The following is a 22,592-nucleotide window of genomic DNA, read 5'->3' as shown; positions in this document are numbered from 1 at the left end:
CTGGCGCGGAAAAGCTGCGTCTAAGAACTGATGTCAGCGCGCATGGGCGGCGTCTAAGTACTCCGACGACGTCATTCCGGCGCAGACGACGACGGACGCGGAGCCAGAAACGACGCCTAACGACTCGCCGGGGTATTGCTATGCAAAAATTTCCGGATCCAGTCTGACGCCTGGGGATATTCTAAGGTAAGGAATCTAATACTAACTACTGTTTCTTACAGATATATTGTTACCGAAGGTAAGTAACTTGTTCGATATATATATATATATCTGTAAGAAACAGTAGTTAGTATTAAATTCCTTACCGCCCCACCCATCCTCCCCGTTCTGCGAACTGATACCTAGGGTTAAGGTTTTTTCCCCTTTCAGGGCCCTAGTTTCATGGCACCAGTGTTGGTTCTAGCATGGCTCTGTGAATCTGGCGCGGAAAAGCTGTGTCTAAGAACTGACGTCAGCGCGAATGGGCGGCGTCTAAGTACTCCGACGTCATTCCGGCGCAGACGACGCCGACGACGGACGCGGAGCCAGAGACGACGCCTAACGACGCGCAGGGGTATTGCTACGCAAAAATATCCGGATCCAGTCTGACGCCTGGGGATATTCTAAGGTAAGGAATCTAATACTAACTACTGTTTCTTACAGATATATCGTTACCGAAGGTAAGTAACTTGTTCTTTACATCCTTGAGCGCTTCAAAGAGAACAGGGCCACAGCACTCTTTGGGCTTATTTGCTGCTTCTCACTTGCTGCATCAATCTTACCATTCTGTTTGCAATTTAGCAAAAGTTATCCATACCCTCAGCCCCTTTAGTCTCACCAAGGTCCCCACCTCTTTTTGGGCAGAGGCTATGGCACCCATTGGCCACATGGTCAGGAACAACACACTAGTCAGTCCACTGCCCCTCCACCCTGCGGCTCCATTTGTCAAACCCCTTTAGCGTTCTTTTGTGAAGTTGAGCCAAATGGTTAGTAGTAAGATTCAATGATTTCTATTGAGCTGGCAGGCCATATCATTAACCAAGTGGTTCCTGAAAATTGTCCAGAGGGGGGGTACGCAATATCCTTCATGGGCACTCTACAGCACCTGGCACCATCCCTGGAAAGAGACCTGGAGGACCACCTGTCCTCCTTACATAAGGACGTGCAAGCCTTTTTGGCCAGAGGAGGTATCGGAAGAACAACTTATGTTCCAGGGGTTCCTCATCAAAATCATAAGCACATGAATATTCCCGCCTATGTGCAGGACCCCGGAAACACATCACATATATGTGAAAACCATATATGTAGCTATATATATATATATATATATATATATATATATATATATATATATATATATATATATATATACACACACACACAAAGCAACCTTCTATAGTCCTGCTGAACAATGTTGCAAGAAAAATCTTTGCACATGAATACATCCCAATAAAGCAGGAAGACATAAAGCTTTTGAAAACTGCTTTATTATACCGCAGAAAAATAATCCTGCAAGGAAGAATAAAAAACATTGTCAGCACATAGACTGCATTGTAGAAAGATTAGTGTAAAAAGCTGAAAAGCTAACCCACATAAACACTCAGAATAAACTGGCACTGTGCCTTTAAGGCAGCCATTACCCCTAGCTTCCCATCATGCCTCAGGGGTGACAGGTCAGTTGTTCTTTCCGGCTCCTCCTGTCAGGACCCTGGTTAATTCAGCTCTATCTTTTTTCTCATTTCTAGGAGAAAATACTTCTATTTTTGGGTCAAAACCCTTTTACTTCGACGTCTTTTGAGTGTTGAAGTACTTTTCTACTGTTTTTGAGAGCTGAGCATTTTTTCTAGTCAGAAATGCCCTCTCTTTTTGACCCTTGCCCTTCCTGTGGCAAGAAGGCTAAAACAGACTCCCATCCTGTCTGTATTTAATGCCTACCCTCTGATCATGATCCTAAAACCTGCCAGCATTGCCAGCTGCTGTCCAAAACAACTCTGAAGGACAGGGAGAGGATTCAATCAATCAATCAATGACACTTATAAAGCGCGCTACATACCCGTAGGGTCTCAAGGCGCTGGGGGGGGGGGGGTGGGGGGGGGGGGAGGTGCCGCTACTGCTCGAACAGCCAGGTCTTCAGCTTCTTCCTGAAGGAGAGGTGGTCTTGGGTCAGGCGCAGGTCGGTCGGGAGGGAGTTCCAGGTCTTGGCGGCCAGGTAGGAGAAGGACCTTCCTCCTGTAGTCGCTCTTCGGATGCGGGGGACGGCGGCGAGGGCGTGGTTGGCTGATCGGAGGTGGCGTTTGGGAGCGTAGAAGTTGACTCGGCTGTTGAGGTAGCTCGGGCCTTGGTCGTGTAGGACTTTGTGTGCGTGGGTGAGGAGGCGGAAGGTGATTCTTTTGTTGACGGGGAGCCAGTGAAGGTCTCTCAGATGTCCGGAGATGTGGCTGGTTCGTGGGATGTCGAGGATGAGTCTGGCTGAGGCGTTCTGGATCCGCTGGAGTCTCTTCTGGAGCTTGGCGGTGGTACCGGCGTAGAGGGCGTTGCCGTAGTCCAGTCGGCTGGTGACGAGGGCCTGGGTGACGGTCTTCCTGGTCTCGGTGGGGATCCACCAGAAGATCTTCCGTAGCATGCGTAGGATGTTGAAGCACGCCGAGGAGACGTTGTTGACTTGCCTGGTCATGGAGAGGGAGGAGTCCAGGATGAAGCCCAGGTTGCGTGCATGGTCTGTCGGTTTGGGTGCGGTGCCCAGGGCGGGAGGCCACCAGGAGTCGTCCCAGGCGGAGGGTGAGGGGCCCAGGATGAGGACCTCCGTCTTGTCCGAGTTCAGTTTCAGGCGGCTGGTCGTCATCCACTCGGCTACCTCTTTCATCCCTTCGTGCAGGTTGGCTCTGGCGGCGGTGGGGTCGTTGGTCAGGGAGAGGATCAGCTGGGTGTCGTCGGCGTAGGAGATTATGCTGAGGTTGTGTTTGCGTACGATGGCCGCGAGGGGGCTCATGTAGACGTTGAAGAGGGTGGGGCTCAGAGATGATCCTTGAGGGACGCCGCAGATGACTTCGGAGGCCTCTGACTTGAACGGTGGTAGGCGGACTCTCTGTGTTCTTCCGTCGAGGAAGGAGATGATCCATTCCAGCGCCTTGTCCTGGATTCCGATGTTGCTGAGGCGCCGTACTAGGGTGCGGTGGCAGACCGTGTCGAATGCCGCGGAGAGGTCTAGGAGGATGAGGGCCGCTGTTTCTCCCTTGTCCATCAGGGCTCGGATGTCATCGGTGGCGGCGATGAGGGCGGTCTCGGTGCTGTGATTGGCTCGGAAGCCGGACTGTGAGGGGTCGAGGGATCCGTTCGTCTCGAGGAAGGCGGCCATCTGCTTGTTGACGGTCTTCTCGATGACTTTGGCTGGAAACGGGAGGAGCGAGATGGGGCGGTAGTTCTTGAGGTCGGTGGGGTCCGCTGTTGGTTTCTTGAGTAGAGCGCTGAGTTCGGCGTGTTTCCAGCTCTCAGGGAAGATGGTGGTGTCGAAGGATGTGTTGATGATGTCTCGCAGGTGGGGTGCGATGACAGCGTCGGCCTTGTTGAAGACGTGGTGAGAGCAGGGGTCGGTCGGTGATCCGGAGTGGATGGAGTTCATCGTGCGGATGGTGTCTTCGGTGCTGATCGGGGTCCAGGCGTGGAGGGTGGTGGTGGGGGGTGGTTGGTCGGTCATGGTGTGCGTTGGTTGGTTGTAGAAGCTGTTGTGTATGTCCGCGATCTTGTTGTGGAAGTATGAAGCGACGGAGTTGCAGAGGTCTTGCGATGGGGTGATGTCGTTGTTTCCTGCGCTGGGGTTGGAGAGCTCTTTCACGATGTTGAAGAGTTCCTTGCAGTTGTGTGCGTTGTTGTCCAACCGGTCCTTGAATGCTGTTTTCTTGGCGGCGCGGATCAGCTGGTGGTGTTTCCGGGTGGCAAGTTTGAAGGAGGTCCTGTTGTCCGGTGTCGGTTCCTTTCTCCAGACTTTCTCGAGGGCTCGGCAGTTCTTCTTGGAGCTCTTGAGTTCGTCGGTGAACCATGGCGCCTTCTTGCTGCCGGGTCTGCTAGGCGGGGTCCTCAGTGGGGCGAGTTCGTCCGCGCAGTTGCTGATCCACTTCGTGAGGTTGTCGGCGGCCTGGCTGGGGTTCGCTGAGCTGGCAGGAGGGTGCTGGCTCAGGGAGGTGGCGAGCTGGTCTGCTGTGATCTTGTTCCAGCTTCTGTGGGCGGCCTGTTGTTGGTGTTGGTGGGTCGTCGTTCTCTTGAAGGTGAAGTGGACGCAGCTGTGGTCTGTCCATTGAAGCTCTGTGGCGTGGCTGAAGTCGATGTCTGTGCTGGAAGAGAAGACTGCGTCGAGAGTGTGTCCGGCGAGGTGGGTGGGGGTGGACACCAGTTGCTTGAGTCCCAAGTTGGCGAGGTTGTCGAGCAGGGTGCTGGTGTTGCGGTCGTTGTTGTTCTCTAGGTGGAAGTTGAGGTCTCCCAGGAGGATGTAGTCAGCGGAGGGGAGGGCATGCGGGCTGACGAAGTCGGCGATGTCCTCGCTGAATTGTGTGCGTGGTCCCGGGGGTCGGTAGATCAGGGTGCCTCTGAGGGTGGTGTTCGGGTTGGTGTGGATCTGGAAATGCAGGTGTTCGGCGCTGGTCAGGGTGTTTTTTGGATGCTGGTCGTGAGACGAATGGTGTTCCTGTGGATGATGGCGATGCCTCCTCCCATCTCGTTGGCGTTTCGGTCCCTCCGGACGATCTTGTAGCCCTCTGGGATAGCGATGGCGATGTCGGGAGCTGAAGAGGCGTTCATCCAGGTCTCCGTGAGGAAGGCAACGTCAGGGGCTGTGGCGTCTAGAAGGTTCCAGAGTTCGATGGCGTGTCTGTGGACGGAGCGGGTGTTGAGCAGGATGCACTTGAGGTGGGTGCTGCTGGTGTTCGACTTGGCGGGTGCTGGTGCGAGGCTGGTCCGGATGCAGGAGAACTTGCAGGCGTGGCAGCTGAAAGGTCCGTGGGTACGTCGTGGAGTGGCTTGATGGCATTCTGGGAGTCGGCCGGTGTTGAGTGCGGTGAGGGTGGCGGCGGAGTACGTCAGGTGGGTCGGTCGGGGTCTTCGGGGGCCAGGGGTCCTGGTGCCGGTCGCGATCCGGTCGCGGACGGGCGCAGACGGGCTTACCTTTGGCGCGCCTTCGGCGCACAATCGGCGCGCCCGCTGCGCGTGACCGCTGCGCGTTCGCACGGTCGCCATTTAAAGGCAAAGTGCGCGGGTGGGCGGAGCAGCTGGGAGGCGGGAGCGGGGAGGGAACAGAAGAGAAAAGGGGCGGGGCTAATGGCGGTGGCGGGAAGCGGGAGCGGGGAGGGAGAGCGGAGGGCGGCGAGGTAGGCGGGCACACAGGAAGGAGACAGGCACAAATGCAAAACACGAAGAAGAAACGGAACACTAAATACAGGCAACAATGCAGGTCAAAACGGAGGCAAAACAGTTGACAAACGATCTTACGGCAAACAAATAAAACAAGTACAAATTTCGGTCAGAAACCGGCTAAAACCAAAGGGGAGCGCTCAAGGCGGCAGCGAGGCCGGCGCTGAGGCAGAAGGCAGGCACTGGGGCACACGCAGCAGCTGGTGGCCGTGCGGCGCGGGGGTGTCCCACAAGTGGGTCACACTCACCTGCGTCGCACGGTCGCCATTTAAAGGCCAAGTGCGCGGGTGGGCGGAGCAGCTGGGAGGCGGGAGCGGGGAGGGAACAGAAGAGAAAAGGGCGGGGCTAATGGCGGTGGCGGGAAGCGGGAGCCTCTATGGGCAGGTTAAGAAGAGAAGATCTCCTTCCAGAGGCAGGTCACCGTTGAACAAGAGGAAGGAGAGAGCATCCACTCCATCTAGAAGTAAGATTCCAGTGTGCTCTCCATTGGAGTCGGGCTTGGCACCTCAAATCTCTTCTTCAGCAATGAAAATGTCGACGAGAAAACCATCGATGGCGGGCTCGCCGTTGAGAGAACACCGGTCGTCGTTGAAGATTGCAGGTATGTCGATTCCTCCGCCGTCGTCAACCGGGTGACGATCGGCATCTAAGAATTGCTCTCCGTTGGAGTGGGCTCACCCAGCGTCAAGAGGCAGATCTCCGTTGTCAAGGCGGTGTTCGACGTCGAGACGGTCTCCGCAGTTGCAGGGTCACCAGCGATCGGCGTTGAAGCGCACATCTCCGTCGACGTCAACCAGACGACTATCGACTTCGAGACAGTCTGCATCACCCCAGTGGGCGACCAGGCGGCGTTAGACGTCGAGGGCTAGATCCTCATTGATGTCGAGGCATTAGACGTCGAGCCCAAGGGTGAAATATACTAAGCGTCTTTGGACGTCGAGACGGAGATCTCAGTCGACGGCGAGAAGTGTCTCCCACTCGACTCCATTGGCTTCTAACAGGCAATCAGCATCGAGGGAACGATCGGCGTAGAGGAGCATTTCTCCGTCGAATCGCTCATTGTTGACTTCTCCCACAAGGTCTATGGGCTCCAGGTATTCGACGTCACACCATACAACGTCGAAGCACACAGAGATCGACGTCAGGAAGACGATCAGGTTCTCCAGTAATAGTGACACAGTGTCGGTCAACTTCAAGGAATTAGCCATCGATGTCTCATCGAGACGGAGGTCGCGCTCCAGAAGCCACAGAGAGTCTTTCTACTCTATTCGGAGCTCACCCCAGATGATTGCATCATCACACAGTGCTTCTGCTCGTTCACAGGAGCCTGCAAGATCACCACCAAGAGGTTCTCTAAGGAGGCAGCCTTTTCCTTCCATACATCTTTCTCCCAGATGGCTACAACCTCTTCATCATTGGCAGTCAGCAACCACAGGTTATGCTCAACCACCTGCGGAATACTCCAGCCCACTGCATAGATCTCCCTTACAGCGTCTGATGCATGAAGCGGACAAATCACCTACCACTCGCACCAGAGAACAACGAGACAGATACCCTGAACACAGGTCAACACAGGGGCATTGCAAAAGGCAATGTTGTATGGCGTTTCAGGATCCGAGTGAATTTTCCTGATTCATGCCCTTATATAGGTACAATTCACACTACCCTAATATACGCATAGAAATCATTCCCTTATTTAGACATAGCCCATGCAGACCAAATACAGGCATGACTACTTCCACCCGTATCAAAACGTCACAACAATTTCTTGGAAAAACAGCTTAAGTAGTCCGGGACCTTCCCTTGCTTGAATATTGATTTGTCCAAGAACTCATGTACTTTACAAAGAACTACTATTCCCTTGGGGTTCTTTCCTGACGTTATTATGCCCGACTTTACATCAAACTAGACACCTTCAAGGTATAAATATGCCTTCACTTGCTCTAGCAAGACACAGTGGTTCGGAGCAGTTAGACTATCTACTTGCCAGACGCAGCTCTCCACATCAAGTGCCGAAGGAAGTCGACCCTCCAGCTGACGCTCTGATCAAGAGGCTGCATTTCTCTCAGCGAGAATCCAGCTCCAGTGTTTCCAAGCTCCCCTTGCGGGGTGTTGGGAAATGGAGTCCCGAGACTGAGATACCAGACCTCCTTCATTCTAAACTAAAGGTATAGATTTGATAAGAACCTAGAGAAACCTTGGATAGATTCTTGGCAAATAAAACTAAACCTATGCTACAACACACCTACTTCTTCCCGCGTACTAGACTTAGGTTAGGTACATTGGGGTAGGCGTATTTTAGAAGCACAAGTTGAGTACTTTTAGCCCTTGTTATTTATGTATGTATTTATATATGGCTTAGAAACCATACAATGCTCTTACAGTATTATTTTATAATATTGTTCTCGCTGTACACATTATACTTTGCAGTCTGTATTACGATTGTAACAGTTCACTTTACTTGCATGAGAAAGAAGACTGTTCAATAAACCTTTTTATTGAAAACGCCCGTTTCTCTATTTCTCTGCACCTCTGTAGAAACGAAGCATGCACGAGTGACTGAGTGAAATACTTATCTATTGTTTCCACGACTCTAGAGATATATTTCTTATTCTTGGGGAAACAAAGTTGTCATGTTTATGCGGTTGTCAAAAACGAATCCCTTCTTGTGAATTAGAGAAAGTTTCTAGTGACCTCTGAGCTTGCTGGCATTCACTATTAAGTTTAATATATTCGATAGAGATTAGTCGACCTCAGTCCTACGTCTAATCTATAGGATATATCATTCCAATGCGCAGAGCCTATTGGGAATATAGGAACTACACTGCATGGCGCCCAAAGTTTGGTAAGGCACTAACTTAAAGCTAGATACTCAAGTAACTCATTCGTGCTTTTCTCAGAGACACCCTTTTTCCCGTAAATACTCCAATAGACGTCTGGAGTGGGTAAAGGATAAATAACCGCCATAACTGAGTAGGACGAAAATCCTATGTATTAGTTTTTGGTTTATTCAACGTTGAAGGATACAGTGTTCCAAAATATTGTGCACCTTATCTTTGTTTCTTTGAAACTTGCTCTGCAACTTTCATTAAACAATGACCGAAGACGACAAACAATGCAACCGGTGGAGCTGCAGCCCTACCCGGCTTAGACGTTACAGGTTTCCAACAAGATGACTTGGATGCTATAAACATACCAGAAAATTTAAGGAAAGCAATCACTATAAAACTTACAACAAATGGCCTATCATCAAGAGGTGGTAGGGTAATTTTTGTGATAGAGGCACACGAATATCGGCAGAGGAGGTATTCTATTCATGGATTATCTTCCCCGAAGCAAATTCAGTAACACATGTGTTCACTTCTACAAAGTGGAGGAACATTCAACGGAATACGATCCTTTCGAGGATATTGAAATTCCACTAACTTACCAAAAGCATGCACTCTGGTTTGAAGGCGCCCTACACCATCAAAATCACATTACCAGCTCGGTCCACTAGGTAGGCCAGGATTAACATGTCTGGTACTAGCCAGCTATGCACCACATCCTGACATTGAAGAAATGTCAGGTGATGAACTATTAGTTAAACTAAAACAACTAATAAAAATACATAGACAATTAATTCAATATGTCATGCGGACTCTAACTGTCCAACCTCCTATAAGGATTCCACAACACACCCCTTACCAGGGGAACACAAATAAAATCATACCACAGACCATACAATCAGTCATTGGTAAATTACCTGCAAAAAGGGAACAAATTCCATTCTGGATAGCTCAAAAAATTACTCAAATCGAGGCAGTATTTCCTGATACTACTCCTCATGAGAAACACAGGATTTTAAAAATCTGTTTACCAATGGGGATCACACCACACCTGGAAGACTGCGAAACTTGGGGTACAGTCTTTGCTGCAATCTACACAAAAACACATGGTGTTCCGTCTATGGCGATAATACCAGACGTCCTGAAACAGATTCAAAATGAATACGGGGCAGAGCCTGATTTTAAACTAGGTATGAAATTACTGAAATATTTCAAACCGGTCTCAACAATAATATTAGCTAATATTAAAGGTGAAGCAATTTGATGTAACAGAGCAACCTCAAGAACTAGCCATAATAATTGGAAAATCCTATGAAGAACTAGGTAGAGACAGTTTGGGTGGAAAACCAGTGAAAACCCCAGCTGACTGAAAGTCATGAAAAGATCTTTATGAAAAACACGCTCACTGCTCCTAAAAAGAAGTGGGAGAACACTACACAAACTTCTAAAGAGAAGCTTTCTCAATCCCGAGGTAGGTCTCCTCAAAAGGAGCCCTCTGAAAGGAGGTATAACCTCAGGAATAGGGATAATTTGAGAAAACCTGATAGATATCAAGATACTGATGCACATTCCTCTTGTACCTTTCAGACCTCATCACAGAAATCGGAAAGACGAGGACGATCAGAACAAAAGGAAGAAAGCATGAAGTCCAAAGATGATCAACACGTTCCAAAAAATAAGAAAACTCAATTCACCAAAAGGAAGGTAGCAGGTCTGAAAGTCAGACATGCCGAGGTTCTTGAGGACACAACTCAAGAACGGGGAGTGGGCTCAGACAATGTTAGACAGCGCTGCAGAAGTAACCGTAGCTCGCAAGATCTTGAAGGATCATCTGGAGACATTGGACTTGGATGAGTACATCCAAGTTGAAACTGCTGATACCAGGGTTAGTGTCCTGCAAAAGTTATATGAAGTAACACTCCAGATGTAGGGGGACATTACTAGAAAAAAAATAAGAGCGCTCTTTTGGGAGAAGCTCTCTAAGGGTTATGACATTCTTCTAGCTGAACAAGACTGGCCACCTGAGTTTGTCAGGGAGTGCCCACAGGGCGAAGACATCATTATGTCAACCTTCTCCAACCATATTCCAATTCATAAAAAATCGACATATGCCAGAAAATGGGCAGTCGCCCAGGCACATGCATTATACAAAAATCATGTAGGATGAGATGAGGATTCTCCTCAACATAAAATCCAGTTAAAAACTCAACCAACTGCACAAAGGCAGTACCCAGTTAAGAAAATATGCTAAAAAACAGGTCATGGAGATCTTAGATCAACTTGAATTCCAAGGGGTGATTGAAACATGCACCTCGTCAATGAACAATCATTTGTTTCCTGTATCCAAACCAGACATTACATATCGTCTACTTCTGGATTACAGACATCTAAACTCTTGTTTCAAAACCTTTGCAGTACAAAATGCACACGGTGCAGCACTAATGAATAACATTGTGCGTAAAAAATATAAGACAACGTTAGATATTTCTAACGGTTCTTCTGTCAGAATATTGCACCAGAAAGCTGGTATTTGACCGCTTTCTCAATCATGGGGACACAGCGTCAGTTCTGTTGTCTACCCCAGGGATTCAAGAATAGTCCAGGGTTATTTTCAGCCAGAGTAACAGAGTTTCTACAAACTTATGATGATGAGGCATTATCGTATGTCAATGATATCTATCTAAAAGACGATGACTTGGACAGGCACTTGAACAGAGTGAACACCATAATACTTGGCTTAGTCAATTCTAGGTTTCCTAAATTTCGGAAGAACTTACATTCTAGATTACGCAGAAAGGGTTAAACCTCTCTACAAATTAATGAAACCGGATTTCAAACAAATCAATTGGACTCAAAAACAAACAGAAATTTTGCGTTCAGTGCAAACAGACATGTTAGCAACCACACATTTACAAACACGCGTAAATATACGCAATTTAGTAATCAGAATAATTCCAGGAAGATGCGGATTCACGTACTTAACCTTTAATGACGGGGGACAAGTACCAATTGCTTATAAATCACACTTGTACACACAAGCAGAAATGAAATTCACTTCTACAGAAAAGATTCTGACAGCGGTTCAAACTGCAGTAGCAAAAGAGAGAGCCCTCGCACAGGGATAACGCATAATGGTCGTTACTCCTGTACCTGCTTTAGAAGCAGTGACAAAAGTGAGCATTCCGAATGCAAAGGCTTTATATCCAAGATGGATACAATGGGTTAATTCTCTTGCTGCAACAGACGTTGAATACTTTTTTGACCCATATTTGAAAACACAAGAATTTCTACAATACAAACAAGAATGTCCTCTTCCCCACTTAGATTCTGCCTTTAGAACAGTACGGATGTATAATTTATACAGACGGACCGGCACAACCCGCAATTGGGGGTAAACTAGTTAATAGTGCTGCGTGTGCGATCGTTAAAGGTCGCTGGCGCGATGGTAAATTCCGACCTATGGTCACAAAAACACACTCTCTCAGAGATTGTACTGCTCAGCGAGCTGAACTACAGGCTTTCAAGATGGCACTTGAAAATATAGATCGCGAATTCCCCACACTCATAGTGTGCGATTCATATTATTGCGTTCAATCTTATAACGAATACTTGCAGAACTGGATTGAAAACTGTTTCATAGATGCAAAAGGTGGCACAATCAAGCATAAGTTGCTTTGGGAACAAGTAGTTCAGTTACGACAAGAACTACAAAAAACTCACGTGATACATACACTGAGTCATCAACGTGATGGTGCTCACGTTGCAGGGAATTCATTGGGTGATGAAGCCGCGAAGGCAGCTGTGCAAACGGCTTCCGTAGCTGCAATCACTCGTTCAAAAACGAAAATAGACGGCGAAAAAATGCTATCTGTCAATGCTTCAAGCAAAGACAGTGGTAAAACATTACCAAAAGGCTTTCCACTCAAATACTCGTATATAACTGATGCAAATAATGTTCCGTTTGCTCAAATCCCTGAAGTGGGGGATAGAGTAATTCCAAACATGAAACATAGATTTGGACTAATCTTAGCAGCACATGAAGGGCTCGCCTCTGCACGCGCAGGTGTTTCTGCTACAGTATCATTATTAAAACAGATACTGGTGGCCGCGCATGAGGAAACAGACCAGAAACTATGTTTTGGAATGTGAAATCTGCCAAAAGATGGAAGTCTCGACCGTAAAAAGCCCGGCGCAGTCGCCCCTGTTAATTTCAGATAAACCATTAGCTTGCGTTTACCTGGACCACTGTGGTCCCTTACAGAGGGATGGTAACTATAACTATATATCATGGTCGCTGTGGATTCATGTTCGAGATTCATTTGGATGTGACCCCAGCGCTCAGCAGACGCCTGAACTGTTATAAAAGATTTGTGAGTCTTTATCAGCACATACGCATTCGGCACGATACATTCTGACCAGTGTCCTGCATTTAGCTCAAAAGCTTACAAGGAGGCCATGGCCAATCTGGACGTTGCATTGCGGTATTTTAGTTCATTCCATCCTAAGGGAAATTCGTTTGTGGCGAGAAAAAAACGGGAAATAAAGCAATATATAACAGCTAGGGTACTAGGCTTCGGTGACGGGTGGGTCAAACATCTAATAAGTGTCCAACGTAGGCTTAACAATCTGCCAAGAAGTTCTCTAGGGGGAATCACTCCATATGAAATCCTTTTTGGATCTAGAATGATTGTCCAGGACCTTGATCGTCACTTTTCAGTGGTAGAACAAAAACCTTTTGATATAAAAGATCGATTGGCTGTTTTGCAGGACTTAAATGAAACAAGAAAAAATCAAAGCAACGTATTCCTGAAGCCAACGACCACTGAAGAAAAACCACCCGTCTCTGCAAGGCCTGGCTGGATTGCAAAGACTGGGGATCTAGTCAGAGAAAAGATCGCTGACCAGAAGGAATTTGGGCCTACATATAGACAACCAGTACCTATTTTAGCAATTCACGGATCAAGAACAGTACTGCTGCCGCCCCTTGCTGGAAGAAAGGAGAACAGGTTCTTATCAATCGACCTGCTAAAACCACACATCATGTGGCCGATCATAAGTAGTAGGCCAAGTGGACTCCAAAGATATAGCAGGCGCCTGAATCTGGCTACTATCCAAGAGGCTCAAACTGAGAGACTCGTCACTTTTGAAGAATCTGCAGTGCGAAAAGGAGGACTATGCAATAAAGCCATGGAACTTGTGCCTCTTGAGACCCAAATAACAGTTTGTCAAACACCTGTCTACAATGATATAGCATCCGAGTATACTAATATGACAAGTGATCAAGTGATTCCAGCGATTTCATCAAATCCGGAAGCAATCCCTACAATTGACAGAACTGCCTCTGGCTACTTCATTAACTTTGATACGTTTTCCGAGGATCCAAGTGAACCTGAAGCACTGCCAGATGAAAAAAATGTCAAAAAAACAAATAACAGATCTCCTGCAACAACTAGAAAAAATATATGGTTTTACCATGGGTTGAAGTATGGATTATCTTAGGTATACTTTTTCTTCTACTTTGGTTGACTCTGGTATTTACCTTGGGAATGCTGATTAATGGAAAATATGGTACAACAGACACGGTAAGAAAAAACATCAATTTACTCCTCAAACCACACAAATCATCCCATCGTGAACAAAGAGACTTATCAACAGTAAATATCACAGCCATTCCTATACCAGGTGGTATAGCTTGGGACAGAACTGAATATGACATTCTTGGACCGACGGAGCTGTTGAAGATTCCACACCAATTCAAAGTTTCCTCGAGTGATTTTGTTTCACCCAGCACATTTTCTGATGATTGGGACTTTGAGACTGTGAATAATATGATGTCAGACTTAGAAATGTCTGCAAAATTTACAAATCATGAATACTTAGAAGGTTCATCAGACTATGAACAAATGTGGTCATCATTTCCTGCATAAATCTGCAAATCCTAGAAATGTATTAACTTATAACCAATGGGAACATTGTCCAATGCCACCAAAGGGTAGCTCTAAAACATTTTATGACAGATTTCCATACTTTTCAGGTTTTAATGTCTCAAATCCACAATCATTTTACTTTAAAAATGTTAATAGGACAGGAATGAAAAGTATGTTATCAAATACAAAGCAAATTTATTCTGCTGACTTTTATGCTCAGCTGTCTACTTTCTCGTTAATGTGTCAGCAAGTGTCACTTGCTGTATGCTAGTATTGTTTCCTAAAACTAAGTCAGAAGGGGAGTCGCCATTATGGCCTTCACTGAACATCTCTTCTATTCGATTTGATCCTTTAAGCAGACTGATCTTCTACAAAAAACTGTGCCATTGACCTTGCCAAAGGGACGTATTATCTGCAGGTTGCAAGGACTTCTGCAGAGATACATGCCCTTTTATCGACAAACTGCCCTATACATTTCTCAGAAATGTTAGGTCGTATCTTAAACATGTCTGATACCAGTGGTATTGTACATGTATTTAAGACAATTTTTTCGGGACTATTAGCACCCTTTGAAGCAGTCCTAGGCATATTTCCAAACTTCGTGCACTCTGTTTGGCGGCCTGCCTCTCGTTTTGGGTCTCGTAGCAGGAATACTATTTTTATTCATTCTGCTCCGGTATGGCAAATCAAGTCACCATCGACACCCAGATCCCCTTGGAGAACACAATGTGGTTTCTATCATTCCGACCAATCTGACAAGATTGCATCTTACCTGTTCTACAATGCCTGCTATGTAGAGAAGAATGTGTGCTAGACATCTGTCTGACACTCCAATCAGCCTGCCAACGGAAGTTGATACTTTGCTTGAACCAGTAACGGCTCATGCACTGTGTTGTCCCCACTGGCTACCAATCCTTATTATTGGTAGTGAAACCTTTTGCTGACTGAGTGTGTACAACAAATGCTTTACACGGTCCTCTGATACTGCCTTACTGCTCGACCAAGCTACCACTTTAGAGAGTAAGGTCACACCTGGCTTCAACCTCTTTTATACCTCTAGGGTTTTTGGACTCTATACATCCTGTACCATATTTTGGTCCAGTATATATAGAGCCACTTTCTCACACGATGTGAACACTTTTCATGATATTCTCACCAGAGGAGCTCAGAAGCTGGGCATTACCATGTCAGCTACTCAGACGACCACATCCATTATTTTCGAGACTCCATCAAAGGTCTGCAGCAAGACCATTGCTTCCTTCGGTCCCTGGGATCATTGAGCCGGTAATGGATGTCTTCCTAGTGCCATCATCGGCTAAAGCAGCTCCAGCACGTATCATAAAAAAATACAAGCCAGCTGCATCGGATCCTCTTTTCCTTAAATCGGACCCACCTCTGGATTCTATTATTATTGCAGCAGCAAAGAAGACACACGCAGTTGCATCTTCCTCCTCCACTCCTCCGGATAAAGAGGGTAGAGCACAAGATTCTTGGGGACGGAAGTGGGGAGTGTCCAACGCTGTGGCCCTGTTGGGTCGGTATGACAGATCCCTGTGGGATTCACTGGAACGCTGTAAAGAAAAACTTCCAAAGGTGGATCAACAGGACTTCTCTGAAATCATTCAAGAATGTGCTCTGGTGGCCAACAAGGTAATCAGCACGGGAGCAGATGGTGTATCTCTAGCAGCTCACTCGTATGCACCTGGCATATGTGCACGACGATCCTCCTGGTTGCGTCTTACTGCATTAAAACCGGATGCACACGCGTGCATACTAAATCTCCTTTTTTCTGGCACCTCACTGTTTGGGGCCCACACAGATGAAGAAATGGCGAGAATGAAGGCCGAATGGGACACCTTTTGGGGGCGCAACATCTTCGCCTCGACCAGTGCTGCCCTGCGGGCCTTTAACACCTTGTGTGTACTGGCTAGGGCCTCCTCCTGTTTGTGGGACTTGGCTGAGTCTCTGGGATCTGCAGCTTCCCATGTGGACTTACGGCATCATGCGTTGGATGCCCAGGAGCTGGTGGCGTTTATTCTCCGCTCAGCTCTGGACATCTCCGAGGTACTGGGCGGGGCTATGGCTTCCTTAGTCACTCTCCGTCGCCATGCTTGGCTTCAGGACGGCGTGTTCCCCGAAAATATAAGGCAGCAACTCATTGATCTTCCGTTTGAAGGTAGACTGTTGTTCCATGCCTCGGCTGACTCCGCCATCCAAAGGTTCCTGGTGGGGCTCCGCAACCCCCATCCTCCTCCGCCTTATCTTCCTCCTTCTCCTTCCCCCTCCTCAGTGACTGCTGAGTTGAGCTGGTTCTGGACCTTCTTGAGATGGTCGCTCTTCATTTAGAGTGTGTTTTCTGAACATTGAGTCCTCCTTGCTGGGACTTGGCATTGTTGGCTGCTGGACGGCCCTTTGTTCACTGTGTGTTTTTTTGCTGGAATTGTTGCACAGACTTGGACCTGAGATAAGACCTTCTGTTTTTTCCTTTTGGGCTGCTTGTCAAGCCTTTCGCGGGGGTGTTTCCTTGTGGTCTTTTGTTTTTTCCTCTGCTGCGGAAGTTCTTTCAAAGAGGGTTCCCATGTTTTGGGACTTAACGTACCCTATGTGGGGTAGTAGTAGCTGTTATATAGCTTGCGCTCTGCTGGGGAGTTCTGGTGGCCCTTGGGTGCCTGTTCTCCGTGGCATTTCTGTATGTTGCTTTGCTTCTTGGGGTCGTGTGCACTGCCCCTCATCCTGGTGTGTCCGGCCGTTTCCTCACCTCCCTGCTTCTGTCCTGCGGGCTGGGATGCTTCTGTGCTCTCCCCTGTCAGGCGTCGCCCGCCCGGTCTTATTGGGACCCTGGGCTTATGTCTGTTGGTGCCGCTCTGGCTGGCCTGTTGCCTTCCGTCTGGGATGGACTCGCCTTCCTTTCTCTCCTTTTCCTTGGGCCCCCTGAGCTCTCCCTGTGGCTTGGATGGATGCTTTATTGCCTTGGAAGAGTATAGGGTACTTTGGCCTCTCTGGTCTTGCCCTTGGTGTCTCTATTGTGAGTGTGAGGGCCTCTTCTCTCTTCTCTCTTCTTTCTTCTTCCATCCCTCTAGAGTTGGTGGTGTTCTGCTTGTGGGGGCTCCTCTTGCCTGGGAGGGACCGGGTTACTTGCCTGGTCTGCAGGTCTGGTCCCCTGTGAGGCCCTCTGTCCTATCCTGGCTGGTGAGGTCCTTTCGCAGACCCTCCTTCCCTGTGGGTATTGCTAGGGTATCTATTGTACGTGTAGGAATATGCGGCTAGTAGTCTCTATCAGACGTATGAGTTACTTACCTTGGGTAACAATGTATCTGCCCTTCCTCCCCGTTCTGAGAGGACCCTTGGGTCGGTCTTCGGTGTTCGCCTCCCGGTGGGGGGCTTTGTCTCTTGTGGGTGTCTTCTGGCTCTTGACCGGTGGTCCATCTTGTTGCTATTCATTCCTCCTCTTTGGTTCTTCAGAGGATGCGGTTACAGTGTTCCTGTACACCGCTGCTCTGGCTGCTCCAGGTTAGGGTGGTTGGCCTCCAATCTCTGCCTCCCCTCTCTTCCATCCCTCTGGCTCGCTCCCTCCCTCTTGCTACTGGGGGTCCTGTCCCCTCTGAGTTGGGGTCGACTGGTCATGCCTTGCCCTTGTTCCTTGGGGGGTGGTTGCGCTCTATGCCAGGGTGGCTTGGAGATTGGTTGTTCCTGCCCGTTTTGGGACTGGCTCCCCTCCATGTTTCTGCATAGGGGTATTAGGCCTGCCGCATATATCATGACAGTAAGTAAGTAAAAATGTTATTGCACAATTAAATAAAATCATTGCAATCTGCACATACAAAAATGATCATTAAAAATAGAAAAGTGTATTCAGATCTGTTGAAGGAGATAATAGAATTGATGGGTAAGGTAAAGGGAAGGGAAAGCAGAGAAGCCAAGGGAATGTCACTTAGGGGGGTAAAAGTTCAAGTTTGATCAGATGGTAGAGACAAGCAGTTAATTTCTGTGATTAATTTTACAAAGCGAGTCGCCAACTGTAGCGAGTCCCCCTTCATACATACCTCGAGCGCTTCTTGATGCCTAAAAGAAGCCAAATTGGTCTCAGCCAGAATATTCTTTGCGCCCGAAGGCAATGGCAGATGCACAAAATGTGGGTTAAGCTTTCCTCTCCCTGGTTACAAAAACGGCACTGAGAAGAGGCTTCTTTCTTATATCCTTGCCCAAACTTATATGCCTTCAACTGAATTAAGCCAAAACAAAATGTATCATGACAATTTACGCATGTTCCTTGTGTATGGGGTACGTGAGGGGTGGTTGTCCATGTACTAGCACGTTGGCTGGTCAGGGCCCTGCTCTGTTCTTTTTACGTCCCTACCTTTGGACACTGCAGTGTTGCACTGTTCCTTATGGTGTCTTCCTCTTTTCTACTCCTTTGCACACTGTTCCCATGCTCCTTCAGTTTTTGTCTGGTGGCTCCGCGTTGTGGTGCAGAAAAGTTATCCGAAGAAAATTGACGTAGGTGGGCCGGGTGGGGCTTATGTGACATGCTGACGTCACGTACGTGGACAACGTCTGGGCGGAGTCACGTGATTCCGCCCCAGGCGCAGGTATGCTGTAGTAAAAAAGTTTCCGGATCCAGCCTCATGCCTGGGGATAATTCTACGTGAAGGAATCTGCGGCTAAAATAGTCTCTACCAGGCACATCATTACCGAAGGTAAGTAACTCGTACTTCTATAGTTTCTTTCTGCTTAGATGATTATGCAGCCTTCTCTAGGTGTGGAGGCATTAAGGTGAGGAATATGTAAGAAGAAGCCATCAGAATAACACATTATAGTTGTTTGAAACGTTTTTCACAGGCATCAATATTGACCTGCTTCTAACCTCCTCCCAGCCTGAGTAGCTTGTTTTATTTTGTGGTCATCCTGCGCTGTGTGGCCCTGTGAAAATTGGTGCTTCTGACTTCAAGGACATCAGGCAGTGTTTTCTGGGGTGTGCTTTTACTTATTGTTTTTAATCAGTCTTTCTTAGTCATATGGTTCCAATTTGACTCTGTGGAATTGTTTTCAGTCCCTGTTTTGATTATGGGATTTTTTCACAAGCAAATAATCCCTGAGGTAAAGGCACGCCATGTAAATCTGTTAATGAAATGTGTGCTTCTAAGACCTGATCAAGAGAAAAAATATTAGCAATGACACATTCATTCTTTCATACCATCTTTTTACTTAATAGCATTCATTAACATTCCAAGTAGGTACTTCGGATTTACAAGACTTTTTCTGCACCTCTGTGAATAGTGAGAAGGATTCCATACAATACTGCTCCCCTGATTCTTATTGTTTTGCATTTTTTATTGTTACATATATGCTGTCATACACATCCATGGAAATTGATCTGGGGCTATATATAAAACTAAATATTCCAATTTATACATACTGATTGGTCTCAAGAATATATAATACAATTAATACAGTAGACTCTTATGAAGCTTTCAGTTTGATGCAGCCATAGAGCTGCAGTCACTGATGCCCTGTGTTAATTTACTCCCATGGATATATCTTTTAGAGTTAGTCCTCTCTGGGCAACATATGAAACTAGATGTGAAGTGCATATATACTACTAATATTAATTTTTGTGGAAAATTTGCTCGTTTTTCAGATCAGTAGTAGTGTCGCTTCGTCTTCTACCCAAGTTATTTGGCACTTTTCAGCAATTTGGAAGCAGTTATGACACCCACTGGATAACAATGTAAGTGGAAAATATTGATATCGTTGGTGATTAGCACATCAGGGCTTTTAGAATATTTGACTTCAATAGATGTTTCTGTTTCCACAGGTGGGCTGAAAAAGAACTAAACATGATGAAACTCTTCTTTGATAATTTGATATACTACATTCAGGCTATTAGGGAAGATAGGCACAAGCATGCATTGTAAGTATTTCTATTCCTCTTTTGTATAATGGTGTGTAATGTAATAGTTATTTTAGTTGTGTTCTTGCCTGAATATACTTTGTCATGTAGACAAAGAGTTTCACCCCATCAAAGACTCCCATCAGTGCAGCAGGCTCCTCCAACAGCAGGCTCCAATGGCTCAGAGCAATCAAACCTTTAATGGCACCAGGAGGAGCTGGATGTGAGGCAGAATAGACTGTCCATGCCCCCCAAACAGTGAAAGTCTGAATAAAATGGCCTCAGACCAAACCTAGATAAACATTTTCTCAGAAGAGGACACTAAGCGTCGAGGAAAAACTTGCTTTGAAGACACTCCTAGATCCCAAGCATAAATTGTGCAACAACTTGAGTATCCACCTTCCTGCAATTCCATCCTCCTCTTACTCCTCCACCATCTCTATCAGCATGACCCCCCTTGCATCCCCACCTCCACAATCGTCAGATGGTTTCTCATACACTTTCTATGGGGAAGGTAGCCCTTTCCATCCCACCTACCCTTATAATGCCCTGTTTGATCTGGTGCCCTGTGATGCCTTACGGGAAGACTATGATGTTGATCCTACAGAAGATCCATACCTGGATCACTGTCCGGTACGGGCATTAACCACACGCATAACCACTTCTTACTATGTGGTCATTAAAAGAACTGCCACCTTCCACAAGGTGGATATATATACATGTCCTCCATTAAGAATATGATTTTTTAGGGGAGACCTTGTCTAGGTCAGAGAGAATGGTACAATATCTCCCCATGCCAAATATAATGTTAGAATCTGTCAGAGACACCTTCAAGGAACCCATTAAGATGAGGGTGGTAATGCCACTGGTCAAGAGCAAATATAAGCACTCCCCCAATGACCCACCCTAAAACATGGGTCCCATCCCTCTTGGCTTCCTGGTGGTCTATACTACATGCAAACCGGCTTCTGCTCATGCCACAGGTCATGCTCCCCTGCCAGACAAGGAGAGCAAGAAGCTTTATACTGCTGGAAAGAGGATAACTTTTGAAGCCACCACTCGCTGAAGGATATCCAACTTGGTCAGCCTCCTCTCCCGGTATGCCTGGGCTGATTGGGACGAAATGAAGGAACTAGTTATGCCTCTCCCTAGTTAGAAAGAGGGATGAAGAATTGGGGGCAGAAAGAAAGACCGTCCTCAGTGCCACCTTCCGCTGTACCCTGGGCGCTGCCTATACATCTCAAAAGATTAACACCAACATCATTATCAGATTCCATGCATGTCTTCATATCTCAGACTTTAAGCCTGAAGTCTAAAAACATCTGCCCAGCCAACTAGTGTGAACATCTCTTCGACCTTCAGGTGGGCCAGTTGTTAGAAAAAATCAAGAAAGGAACTGATACCTCCAAACCCATTGGCACCTTACAGACATTATCTCTTAGAGACTCCAGCAACCAGTCTAGGGCCACTTCCATAACCTTTTCCCCAACCCTTCCTCTCCAACTACAGGCTGCAACAATCATACCACCAGCAGTTGCCATGAGGACACATTGGGAGTGCCTGCAAAAGCACCAACAACAGAGGCCGGGGGTAAAGGAGGTTGCTAAGCAGGAGCCTTCACCTCAAAACACTCACTCTTTCTGCCTGCCCCCTAACACACAACAACTGTTGGGGGAAAACTGCAGGGTTTCCTCCCTCACTAGCAGAAAATCATATCAGACAACTGGGTATTAGTTGTGGTTCGCCATGGCTTCTGCCAAGAACTTATCACACCTACTTCCAGCATCTCACCCCATACCCACACCCTCACTATTACTTTTAGCAGCAAACATCTCCACTTTCTAGAGGAAAAGGTAGAAGCAGTCATTTAAAAGGCACAATTTAACCTGGGGTCCCTACCACTGGAGCAAGTGGGTATACTTCCTCCTCCCCAAGGACAGGTCCCCCGGGCCCATTCTGGACTTCAGACCCCTCAACTGGTACATCTTCTCATAATACTTCCAAATGCTAACTCTGCAGAATGTCATCCCTCTTCTTCAACAAGGTAACCACAATGGCGTTTGACCTCAAGGATGCCTGTTTTTTACATCCCATTTACCTACGCTTTGTAGTAAGTGGCCATCAATATCAGTTTGAGGTGCTTCCAATTGGCCTCACTACTGCCCCAATGGACTTCACCAAGTGCCTGAAAGTGGTAGCTGCTACTTAAGTAGGGGAGCATCCATATTTTTTACTACCTTGACAGTTGGCTGATCAAGAGCTCAGGGAAGAACCAGTGACTAGCGCATATGCAGGCTATCATCTCACTCCTACACAGCCTTAGGTTCACTATAAATGCCAGAAAGTTTAAGCTACAGCCTCTCTAAATTCAGCCCTTCTTAGAGGTAGTACTAAGCTCGGCCATAGGGAATGACTGCATATCCTGCAAAGGGTCCTGGCATTCCACCAGCTCTTTACCTCTTTTTCAGCCAAATCTTCATCTCCGTCCGAACGTTTATAGGTTTCCTAGGAATGCTGACTTCATGCATCATCATAGTACCCCAAGCCCGGTGACATAAGCCCACTGCA

At 47.1% G+C, this 22,592-nt stretch overlaps 1 protein-coding gene across 2 annotated transcripts in view; it reads left to right on the top strand.

The window, feature by feature from the left end:
- Positions 1–22,592, top strand: part of USP34 (ubiquitin specific peptidase 34) — a 2,709,276-nt gene that overhangs the window by 440,045 nt on the left and 2,246,639 nt on the right. For both annotated transcript variants that reach the window (XM_086927486.1, XM_086927485.1), the window contains exons 18-19: positions 19,773–19,862; positions 19,950–20,045. In XM_086927486.1, coding sequence (XP_086783612.1) covers positions 19,773–19,862; positions 19,950–20,045 — 186 coding nt within the window. The remainder of the gene's footprint in view (positions 1–19,772; positions 19,863–19,949; positions 20,046–22,592) is intronic.

Source organism: Lissotriton vulgaris, chromosome 6 (genome assembly GCF_964263255.1).
Source record: "Lissotriton vulgaris chromosome 6, aLisVul1.2, whole genome shotgun sequence".
NCBI lineage: Eukaryota > Metazoa > Chordata > Amphibia > Caudata > Salamandridae > Lissotriton > Lissotriton vulgaris.
Note: the sequence above shows the minus strand (reverse complement) of the source record. Positions and strands in the feature narration are given on the sequence as shown.